At 41.5% G+C, this 12,473-nt stretch overlaps 1 protein-coding gene across 3 annotated transcripts; it reads left to right on the top strand.

Annotated features, from left to right (window-relative positions):
- Positions 1-4,998: 4,998 nt before the first annotated feature.
- On the top strand, positions 4,999-12,473 carry LOC308166455 (double-strand-break repair protein rad21 homolog A-like). 3 transcript variants are annotated; one of them, XM_080540768.1, is made up of 14 exons: positions 4,999-5,117; positions 5,926-6,111; positions 6,281-6,410; positions 6,671-6,770; positions 6,924-7,030; positions 7,806-8,003; positions 8,298-8,420; positions 8,587-8,715; positions 8,866-9,089; positions 9,250-9,403; positions 9,565-9,710; positions 9,893-10,066; positions 11,230-11,310; positions 11,528-12,473. In XM_080540768.1, exons 2-14 carry the CDS (start codon positions 5,968-5,970, stop codon positions 11,717-11,719), a joined length of 1,902 nt encoding a protein of 633 aa, XP_080396894.1. In that variant the 5' UTR covers positions 4,999-5,117; positions 5,926-5,967; the 3' UTR covers positions 11,720-12,473. The 3 variants fall into 3 exon arrangements, with proteins under 3 accessions (XP_080396894.1, XP_080396892.1, XP_080396893.1); XM_080540766.1 differs by having other exon boundaries at positions 9,890-10,066; XM_080540767.1 differs by having other exon boundaries at positions 5,007-5,113; positions 9,890-10,066.

Genomic DNA, 12,473 nt, shown 5'->3' with positions numbered 1-12,473 from the left:
ATGCACAAGTTTATTCACATGTTGAGTGTAGTGCAATGTTATATCAGAGATGGGTTGTCGAGTGTCTAACTCATGTCTAACTCTAACTGGATCTACTCGTATCTGGAAAGGGAATTTGAATTGAATTTGAATTGTCTTTATTTCTCCCCAGTGTGTACTGCCGTGGAGGTCTCAAATATCGTTTTGAGCAACAAATGAGCAAGGAGATGTAATGTTGAGTGAAATGAACCAAGACAAATATCTTTAGATACCGAAAAAAAACTAAGAAAAGAAGGGATGAGATATGTTTGAAGAGAAGAGTGTATGTAGGAATAGTAATCCACCATTGTGACGAATGCCATCATTGTCTCCTCCTTCGTCCATCTTCAACTCTCCCTTTATGGGTCTATTTTACTTGTTGGCTCAGAGATTGGTCACACTCGGTCATGGCTCCTAATTTTTTCAAGTTAAATAAACACACAATATATGTTTTGGTGTACAGGGACATGGCTAGTACTTGAATGGAATTGGTACTTGAATGTCTCATGACCAGAAGGAGTACTGTACTAGTTGCCTTGTCTGAAGGAGTCTGAGCTTGGGTTTTGAGCCTATCCGGAGGTATTGTATGCGACAAATGCCCAGAATCATGTTCACTTCTACTGTGAATAAAGAGAGGCATAACATGGGCGTACATCTGATTTAGAATGAGCTGATATACAAATAATTAAAATGTTCTGACAACAGATGTAAACTGACCTAAAAAAAAAACTACATTTTATTTATTTAGCCTAGATATCTTGGTCTACTGATAACAGAAATGGCTCCCATAGGATCAACATTGAAGCTCAGTTCTCTTTTGATCTTGTTATGTCATATCAAGGCTTTTGAATATGTTCAGCTGATTTAAAGAGGCATGGGTTTGAAACATCCATGTTTTGAATCATCCTGCATCTAACGCAGCATCCCTATAAAGCTAGCAACCCTATAACCACCATTTCAAAAATCTTTGTTTCCCATACATTCTCGTCTATGCATTAGTTTTCCCAAATATTTGTTGTTACTGAAAACAATTTCTTTCTCTTGGTAAGGTCATAAATCACACACGTCTGCAGCATTGTTTCTCATACTGTGCCAATGATTCATCAATGTTTTTATTTTTTTATTTCCATGATTTAATTTCTCCTAGCATGAATGTTGCTATGCATTTTCCAATTTCTTTTCTGATAAGGGAAAAGGTTCCCTCCCATTTGCCCATTTTCCAGTGCTATGTATGTATGTATGTGACTGTATATGTAATACTGTATGCCTGACTGAGAGAAGAAGAACTGAGAGAAGAGGAGATTCTTGGTATTTTCTCTGGAGTATGACTGTACCTACTGTAGGCAACATGACAGCAGATGAGTAATCTCAGTATTATTAGAATCACAGGGCTAAATGTGAAAGGAAGAGAGAGACCGGGTGTGTGTGTAAAGGTCACAGAAACAGAGAAACCTACTTGGGTAATTCTCCTGGTGCAATATGTGTTTGAGGGACAAGAGGTTCTCTTATCCTGCTCTCTTTCTCTTTTTCTCCCTGTTATTTTTGGATGATTATAAATGTGCCTTTATTAAAGAAAGACACTTCCGAGTTAATTTGGTTTGCCTTTAACAAAGAACCCATTCTAATTTTATGATCGATTTTCCTTTATCTGTGCCGATTAAAAAAGAAAAGAAAAAAAGAAACAAAAAAAAAACATAACCGCTGTTTAGCTTACCATGTCTAACACTGGACTACTACACCTGTAACAGACATTCCTGCCTTCTTCGTAGGAACATTTGGGGGGCTTTTACGGCTCAGACAGACACACCTATGTTGTATTTATCAGGCAGATCTCTGTCTCACTTCTCTGCCTGCTCCCTCGACCCTCATGTAATTACAGACATAATTTTTATAGAGATAATGGTGAAAATAGAAAAATCCAAATTTTGTAAAGCTATTTTATAAAAAATAAAACATTTGATATATTTGTTGTCATGTCAGTTCTGTTAATCAGTAATTTATTCAAAGTTCAAACCGTAAAATGTACCTAACCAGCCATAGGAAGCCAAAGTTGTGTGTGTGTGTTCGCTGCAAGTCTATGAAGGCATTCATACAGCCCACTACACTGAACACACATGAACAACCGATCAAGAAGTGTGTTTAGATGATTCAGCTGGGTGTTCACTGTAGCAGAAGATGAGCCTAATTTTCCTGTTCATCCCCTGTCAATTAGTCATCTCTGTGACCTGGCAGTGCTCTCTCCTCATGCTTCCCTAACAAACTTTGCATGTTAGGTTGAGCAATGGCACGCCAAACTAAGTAGTACCTTTGCTTGCCCGTGTGCGTGCATGTGTCAACCAAGCCTCATGCCAAACAGATGCTGTGTTAACAAAAATCTGTGAGCGATCGGTTTAGATACACATAAATAACATCAGCCAGGCTGATCCTCCCTCATGGTACTGCTGCCAACCCCCCCCCCCCCCCCCCCCCCCAACACAGCACAGCAGTCACCTTTGCACTCACTGCCGCAGCCCTAGGGTGATTGTGTTCCAAATGTACAAACACTGCACAGACCCTTGCAGATGATCAGATGTTTACAATTCCGCAAGAAGTATTGGATTTGACAGGGACCACATCTGTGTGACATATTGATCTGAGAGTCATGCCAGTACTCCACATTATGTGTGTCTCTGGAACACACCCCTTTTGTTGTGTAGGGGTATACCAGTCACGCTCACTGCTGGATTATAGTGGTCACAGGCCAAGTTAAGCCAGCCGTTATCAGCTCCAGATCAGACTACCCAGGATGCACTGGGGTATTTAATGAGGACGTGACTGTCTGCTATGGCTCCCTACAGAGAAGCTTCAGGAAGGTATCATATAAGACCATAACTCCTCTAGCATTATAATTGAATATATTAAGATTAAACACATTAGGGCTATTAGCAAGACGCCTGATTTAATTTCATGGGATTATGGAAATACTGGTTTATCTTAAAATATTTGCATACTGAGATGATACTCCTGGGGTTTTTACAGTGCCCTCATTAGTTTGTTTCCCGTGATAAAAAAAACCAAAAACATGCTAGACTAGCCAGAGCTCTATGACAAGGCCTTTAACCATAGAATTATTCTATTCTATTCGTTCTACTCATTCTCATTTCTATGCCTTCAACAGCGGACCTCTCACTAAACTAATGGTACAGTCTATTGACCTTTGCAGCCATATTAAACTGCCTTTACAACAGAAAAATATCCGTTCAGTATGATTGCAGTGATCAAACTATTTGCACCAAGATGTCTTTCAACAGATGGCAAAATGCGTCATCCACTGATTTAGCTGAAATGTGTCATGCACCACTCCATGTGTGTTACAGCAGACAAGACAGGAAGAAATATGAACATTTCTCATGCTGCAATTTGACACCTTGGGGATGGAAAAATGTTCCTAAAGCAGCCACACTCATATTCTTTCATTGCTATATGGTCAACTGCCCTACAGACATCTACAAAGCTACCAATAATAATCACACCATGAATATGTATGCACTTATTATAGGGTGAGATAGAAAGATGGTTTTGCTTCATGTGCAATGCAGTCTTGACCCTGTATTACAGGGAGTCCAGATGGTCCCTGCACTTGTGAACATCAAAATCTGAGACATGCCAAGTCTCATTATGACTCCTCTCCATCTCTTGTTATCATTCAATCAATAACCAGGTGCAAGCTGCATATGGGCTGCCGGGAAACCACTGAATCACTGTATTTCATCAAATGGCATGTTTTAGACAGAGTCAGAGCTTGCCAAAATCACTGAAGTTAAATCATGTTTCCCACACATTCTCAACTGAATAAATAACAGATACACTGTATGTTGTTCTTCATTGAATTGTGGCTTGTGGATTTCTTTTCAGCTGCTATACCATAGGCCTACATAAGAAAATAAATATTTTACAATATGAAGGGACTTTAGATTAATGAACATTTTATGAGATACATCAGATGTTTATTGGTCTCTAAATAACTGCCAATGTTTTAATATGATGCAGATGCAGATACAGAACATTAACTTCGTTTCCCTCAAGTGAAACAGCATAAACGCATATAAGGCTTCTGCAACTGCAACAGATGCCGAGAGTCTGTCAGTCACGAATCCTTTTAGCTTCTAGATGATTCTGTCTTTATCTAACATGTTTCACTGATTCCAATTTGAATTTGAATTGGGTTATTTTGGGTTATAGTTTGTCATGTGGGCACAGTCACAAATATTATATGGACTTTAATTATTATCTTGATATAATATTAATCTCAGTTTGGGCTATCCTCTTGAGTCCTCACCCTTATCTCTCTTTGCCACGTGCGCGCACACACACACACACACACACACACACACACACACGCACACACACACACACACACGCACACGCACACGCACACGCACGCACACACACACACACACACACACACGCACACACACACACACACACACACACACACACACACACACACACACACACACACACACACACACTTCAACACTTCTTGCATATTCAGTATTTATTGCAACAACATAATGGGCTGGTTTCACAGACAAGGTTTAAACCTAGTCCTGGACTAAATCACACGTTCAATGTAAAATCTCCATTGAAGATGCTTTTTAGTCTTGGGTTAGGTTTTTAGCTTTGTCTGTGAAACCGGTCCATTATTTATAATAATAATAATAATAATAATAATACATTTATTTTATAAGGCGCCTTTCATGGCACTCAAGGTCGCCGTACAACAACACATCTAAAAACAGCCACAAAATTCAAAACACAAAATAATTATGATTTTTTTTCATTATGATCAAACTAGAGTTATACAATGTCGCCCCCTATCATCCCAGTGACACACGCCTGGCCTGTCAGACACACAGACTCCGCCCCCTCCTGTCAGACAGACAGACTCCGCCCCCTCCATGGTTTGACTGTAAACATCCTGGCGATTTTAAAAGGACACTGAGCGGGAGGAAGGCTGCTGGCGCCATCTTGGCTGTTTTAATGAGTACAACAGGGAAGAACTCGCGGGGAGAAATCACATAATCATTGAGATTCCATTTGAAAGGGGGTAGAAGTAGGTAAGTTCAATAGATGGAGCTTGATTTCTATGTTAAACATGTGCATTTTGTATATCGAAAGTAACACGCGTAGCATGTGTTTGTGTACCAGGGCCTTCATGTCGTAGCTGGCCTAGCTAGCCGTTAGCTTAGCCGTCGCGAAAAAAAAGTGTTTGCAGTTTTTTTTTTTTTACAAGCGCGCCATCAGATGTGAATCATCATTGAATGCATGCGCGTTTTGATCATTTCTCGACACAGACTCAGTCGTTTTTGCTCAGTTGTTTATGTGTGCACACCCGTAGCTAGCTGGATATTCTTCGTTTTATTATCTATGTTCAATGAGACGTCCGCTTCCAGGGATTAGTCGGACCCCGTGTGAGTGCGCCTAACCAAAGGGTCGGAATAATTTCACAATAATAAAGTGTTCCACGGAACTTTCGATGCGTAGAAATATCACGCTGTAGCATATTTGAGTGTCGATGTTTAATTAAGCAAAAACCAGTAGAAAGTAACGTTTCGGGTGTTTGTTTGTTTTTTGCGCGTTTCGAGATCGCATACGTTGCTTGGACACGGAACTTCCATTACATTTCAGCAATCAAAACTGTTTATTAGTCATAGCGCCAAATCGACATGTGTACATCTTGATCTTAGAAATATTTTGTACATGGACAACCTATGATCTCTATCATTGCACAGTAGACAAGCCTGTAATCTCTCTGTCCTATGAGCTGAATTTAAATCAAATTCAACTTGAAGCGGTTGATTAACAACTTCGGTTGATTAGCCACTGACAACATATTGAATTATTGGATTCTCTTCTCTGTTTCAGGCGGAGTTACCCCAGTCTTGGTGAAAACTAGGAACCGGGGCAATGTTCTACGCCCACTTTGTCCTCAGCAAACGGGGGCCGCTAGCCAAAATATGGCTGGCGGCCCACTGGGACAAGAAGCTGACCAAGGCTCACGTCTTTGAATGCAACCTGGAGAGCAGTGTGGAGAGCATCATCTGCCCCAAGGTAAGGGAGGCATGCAGCCTGCTCTTTTTTTTTTATCATGTTACCAGCTGGAGGCCCAGTAGGTTCAGTAGCGTGTGTGGACAGTATGACCAGAGACTAGGACCAGGCCAACGTTGAGTTTGCATGGTCCAACCTGTGTGCTCTCCTCTCATCCATGATTTTTCTCCAGGTGAAAATGGCTTTGCGTACTTCTGGTCACCTCCTGCTGGGGGTGGTCAGGATCTACCACAGGAAAGCCAAATACCTCCTTGCTGACTGCAATGAGGCTTTCATCAAAATCAAAATGGCTTTCCGCCCCGGTAAGTTCTCATCTGACACATACATAAAGTTTAATCAAGTGTCACATCTTATGAGGTGGTGGCCCTCTCCACCCTCTTATACACCGACGTGTAGTCTCTTGTTCCTTTACACCTGTTGCATACCGAACAATATTCCCCCATCTTTCCCTAATGTCAGCCTGCTTAGTCTAGTGCGCAGGCAGTCTGAAACATCCTTATACTGTTTATTTTTCTTTTCTGTTTTTGCTTGTGCCTCATTACTCTGTGTTTATGCGTTTTAGGTGTGGTGGATCTACCAGAGGAGAACCGTGAGGCTGCCTACAATGCTATCACCTTACCAGAAGAGTTCCATGACTTTGACCAACCACTACCTGATCTTGAGTACGTTCTCACACACACACACAACCCTGCCAATGTTTTATTATTAATGTGCTCATGTCCTGTCCGTTTATATACTACGTCTGAGGTAGAATGTGACATGTCAAAAATTAAGCCAGTTCAAACACTAACGCTCATCCTTTGTTTTCCTTGCAGTGACATCGATGTGGCCCAGCAGTTCACACTGAACCAGAGCAGAGTGGAGGAGATCACCATGCGGGAGGATGTGGGAAATCTCAGCCTCATGCAGGACAATGATTTTGGTACGTGGGCTGTCCGTTAGGGCTGGGTATCGCCACTGATTTCCCAAAACGATTCGATTCCGATTCACAGCTTTCGATTCGATTCCGATGCGATCTAGTTACAATATACATTTTTTGCTTGAATATGAAAGAGATTCTCCGAACTAATGCTATAAATGGTTCAAGGAACCCTATAACATGTAGCATTGTTAAACATATCAATGAATTGACTCCAAAGCAGTTACATGAATATACTTTTTATTTACATATGACTTTGCTTTTGTCCAGCTCATCTCTATCGTCACATTTTTTAAATCCAAAATGCACCCAGACATCTGACTTTAAGCCTGGTGGTGACTTGAGTGTCCCTGCCATCGCCATGTTTTTAGATTTTAGTGTTGAGACCTCACGTTGCGTGAGATATGATAAATTCTTGTAGCGCGAGATCTGGCCACGGGATCTCGTTGCGGGTTGAAGCTGCAAGCAAAAAAATTAATAAAATCGATCTCGGGATTTATGAATCGATAATCGCTCATTTAATGAAGATCGATTCAGAATCGGGAAAATCGATTTTTTTGAACCCAGCCCTACTGTCCGTCACACATGATTGTCAGTCTCTGTGTTGCCTCTACTGTTGTGAAGTGTGTTAACCATGTTCATACTGTAAAATGGTGGTATTTTCCCCCCTCTCTTGGACACATACATTTTTGCAAAAGCAGCGTTTCTCTGCTACAGATTTATTTTAGGTCCTTGGACGTCTGTTAACCTTTGGTATTCATGTGTTGTTTACACGCAGCTGACTTTGGCATGGATGACCGTGAGATGATGAGAGTAGAGGGTGCTTTTGAGGAGGACATCATCCATGGAGCTACAGCTGCCAATCTACTGCTGGAGGCTGAACCCGGGCCTGCCACCCTGCCAGACAAGTCCAACCATCTGGAATATGACGACTTTGGGGACAACCCCATGGAGAGCAACGATGGAGGAATGCTGGGTAAATACATTAATTGAATATTATACGGTTGCTGAATTACAGATGGTGCGTCAGAGTCGATGGCTGAATCTCAAACGTCCTTCCCTCCGTCCTTTTTTATGCATTGAAGAGAAGTTGCACTGTTTTGTCCCTTCTGAACTTCTCCAATGTGTTCTGAGAATCATGCAAGACATCAAGGGAATACTTTTGAGATTCACTCAATAGCCTGAAACAGTAGTGTGATTACAGCAATCTGTGTCTCATTCAGAATGGTTTGTTATCAGTCATGGAATGTTTTTTTTCCTTGTTTTTTAGTGGATAAACTCCTGAGCAACGAGGATGGTGGTGGTATCTTTGATGACCCTCCAGCAATCACTGACAGTGTGATGATGCCCCCAGATCATGATGATGAGGATGACTTTGACAACTTACAATCCCGTAAGTTTTCCCTGTTGGTTGGTCATTCCTCTCTTGCTGTGTTGATGCTGTTAGATTTGGTGTAATGACAGCATTAAACTAGATGAATAGTCACCAATGTCACCATAATCACTAACATGTTATATTTTTATTTCCATCTTTTCCTCCTATCTTCATCTCTGTCCAGCGGGCCCTGACAGCCCTGACTCTGGTGGACCTGCAGAGCCATTGCCCCCCACTATAGACGTGACTGAACAGACCACTCTGGTCCACAATGAGGAAGAGGCCTTCGCCCTGGAGCCCATTGACATCACTGGTAAGCAGACCTGTGTCAGTCGGTCAGCATTCAAATAACACCAACTACTTAGTTTGAGAGAGCATAATTTGCCTGTAAAGTCAAACCTGAATAACAGGAGGCACTTTTAATTTTCTACAAGTGACAAAATGTTTTCTTTCACATCATTAGTGAAAGAAACCAAGGCCAAGAGGAAAAGGAAGCTGATTGTGGACACACTGAAGGAGCTGGACAGTAAGACCATCCGCGCCCAGCTGAGTGACTACTCTGATATCGTCACCACCCTGGACCTGGCCCCGCCCACCAAGAAGCTGATGATGTGGAAGGAGACCGGGGGTGTGGAGAAGCTGTTCTCTCTCCCTGCCCAGCCGCTCTGGAACAGCAGGCTGCTGAAGGTAACACACACACAAAAAAATACCTTAGTATTTACAACAGCCGTTAGTTGTTACCTCAATGCCTTGTTCAAATGGAAATAGTAAGTACTATCCTAACTATCACATTAGATATGTTAAGAGATTTGCTGTTGTGCCGTATTGACACGTCCTGTTTTGACAGATGTTCACCCGCTGCCTGACCCCGCTGGTGCCAGATGAGATGAGGAAGAGGAGGAAGGGCGGCGAGGCCGACAGCCTGGACGAGTTCCTCAAGGACCTGGAGAACCCAGAGGTTCCCAGGGAGGAAGTTCTCTCCCAGCACAGAGATGTCATCGGTAAGCTACCGCCCGCATAGCTATAACAGTGCAGCTGAACACTATGCAAATATCCAGATCGTTCTAGAAATGATCAGAGCAATCGATGTATTACCGTGTGTAGACCATGATTATTTGATCTTTGTGAATCTAATGGTCTGGTTAAATCCCCCCCCCCCCAGACCAGACCATCATGGAGGAGCCCAGCCTCCTGCAGGCCTCAGTCATGGAGAGCAGCAGGACTACTCTGGATGAGACCATCATGCCACCTCCCTCTACCCCACGTGGGGTCAAGCGCAAGTCTCATGACAAAGAGGCTGCCCTGCCCGTGAGTGCACAAATCTTGCTTGTTTGTTGTTAGTAGTCACAACACACACACACACACACACATTTTGTGATGTCAATTCCCTTGAAACTTCAATACAGTTTTCTGTGAACATTTTCCATTTCTTTTTTGTTTACGTGCAATCAGTTTGTGTGATGAGGTCCTGACTGTCTGTGTTACAGCAGATGGGAGCCCTGGAGCAGCAGGCGGAGCGGTCTGTCCTGTCCCAGAGCCTGGACATGCCCCAGGTGGACCTGCCTGCGGAGGAGAGCCTCACCCTCACTCAGCTGGTGCCTGAGCTGGACCTGCTGGGAGAGAAGGGCAAGGATAAGGACAAGGACGACAGTGAGGAGGAGGAGGTGAGACGCTGTTATGGGGTTTATATTGCAGAATCTTAACGTCTTGTCAGGGCAGTTATGGTTCATGAGAATTATCTGGTCTCAATTGAATTGCTGCTTGGTTTAATGAGATGAATGTTAATAGAGAGCCTGCTCCTTTGGCAGGGCTTGACGCTTACCTTTTCCCCAGGTAGCACTGTGCTACCATGTTGAAAAATTGAGTAGCACACCAAGAATTTCAGTAGCACAATGAAAATTTTGCAATTTTCGTCAACGACAACAAATTATCATAATCATAACCTATCAAAATGATCATAACTGTCTCTTGGCCGTAATAAAAATGGAGACTCACACAATGTAAAGGGGAAGTAAGAATATTAATTTCAGTTGGCCCACGGTTCGGTATGAACCTCGTTTTTTGGTTCACGGTTCGAGTTTTTTTTTTTTTTTTTATGCTACTACTATAAAGTACTAACTGTTACTTTATTTTGCTTATACTTATGGAACTTTAACATTTGGACACATTCCAGAATATGACTGGTAAATTGTATAATATAAATATATATAAACAAAAAACACTTTCAAATGTAAAAAAATTACATAAACACTTTCAAATGTGACGTGTTGTGGATTGGAACTACGGATCATAAGCTTTCAAATGATGTGTCATACATTGAAATCCGAAAAAATATGAAGTTGGAGTCATTTGAATGTTGTTAGACGTCAGGCACATATAGGGTTAACCTCTTTGTAATGAAACCGGAAGCAAACGCTGCTAGCGGCTAACAAAACACAGCGCTACGAACTATGAGAGCTGTATCCCATATACCCATTATGCGCATTTTAAGCGCATATAGGACTCGCGTGAAGCATTTCTGCGACACGCGTTTCTGTTCACTGTTTTCATTCCCTCATCGCTTATACACAAGTTTGACTGCGCATGACAGTAGTAGTCGCACTGGTGCGATTGAATGTATTTCCAAGTCGCACAGAAATATATTCACTCGCAAATGCGACCAAAACAGTCGCACTGTCGAGCCCTGTCCTTTGGAGTGCAGTGTAGATTCTCTTCCATTTTTTAAGATGTGTACCACACTGACACATTGATGGTTAAATTTGCCCCCACACACTCTGGCCTTCATATTTTCTGAGCTTATTTACTCAATCATGTTTTTGGCTTTTAGGACGAGGAGGGTACAGGAGACCAGGACCAGGAGGAGAAGAGATGGAACAAGAGGACTCAGCAGATGCTTCATGGTCTTCAGGTAAATTCAAAACCAAAAAAGCAATGTTTTGTTTTGTTTGAAATTCGACTGCATCGAACAATGTCTGTATGGAAAGATGAAAAGTCTGGCAGTTGCAATAATTAGGTTATTGTTGCTTCAATTGCTTTCATATCGTAGTATCATTTTAAATTGTTTCATCTTCTAGTTGGATGGCCCTCTTGATCAGTAAGTGATTGTGTCCGTGTTCTCTCCACAGCGTGTCATGGCAAAGACAGGAACCGAGTCGGTCAGCCTACTTGAGCTGTGCAAAAACAACAACAAGAAGCAAGCAGCTGCCAAGTTCTACAGCTTCTTGGTTCTTAAGAAACAGCAAGCCATTGAGCTCAGCCAGGCAGAGCCATACAGTGACATTATCGCCACAGCTGGACCAAGATTCCACGAGATTTAGACATTGTAAATGGCTTGCAACTTTTTATTGAATATTTTATGCTTTGTTTACTGTTTTGTTTTTGTTGGCCCGCTTTATTTGTTATTTTTTGGCCTTTTTGGGTCGGAATGATAACTTTTAAAAAGGATTTTACTGTACCACCAACAAAATCATGCAGTATTGGTCTTTTTTTTGTGAGGAGGAATGCATATATTGAGTATATTTATATTTCTTTTTTCACTTACCATTTTGTAAACTTTGCAACCACTTTTTCCCCTTTGTAACTGATAAATCTTTCGATGTGCTATCATGGCAAAATTCACCCAATAAGTGTACAAAAAGACAACCCCTCAAACTTCAGTCCCAGATCAATCCTCTGATTTTGTAAACATTTACTTTCATGCTGTGAAAAGGTACTGGTTTTTATCATGAAAGAAATTAGTAAACTCTATTCACCATGTTGTTCCTCATTGCACTTGACATAGTTTCTTAGTTTTCATAATGCATTTCTTTAAAGAAAGTTAATGGGCTTTCTATTGAAACATTTGCTTAATCGCAACTAGCATTGAATTGCCTTTCTAGATGTATAATTTGGGCAATTAATTCATGTTGCATCATGTAATTTCTTTGTACCTCTACATTTATGTTTTCAATTTTTTTGCATTAAGTAACTAGACGATTGTTACAAGTTAAAGTTCATTATCCCTCGTTTTTAGTCTATGGATAACTTCTAGCTGTTGTGATACATCTGTAAAAAATTTGAAATAAAAAGTGT

The sequence above is a fragment of the Nansenia antarctica genome, assembly GCF_963989245.1.
Source record: "Nansenia antarctica genome assembly, chromosome: 10".
NCBI lineage: Eukaryota > Metazoa > Chordata > Actinopteri > Argentiniformes > Microstomatidae > Nansenia > Nansenia antarctica.
This window is presented reverse-complemented; position numbering and strand designations above follow the sequence as displayed.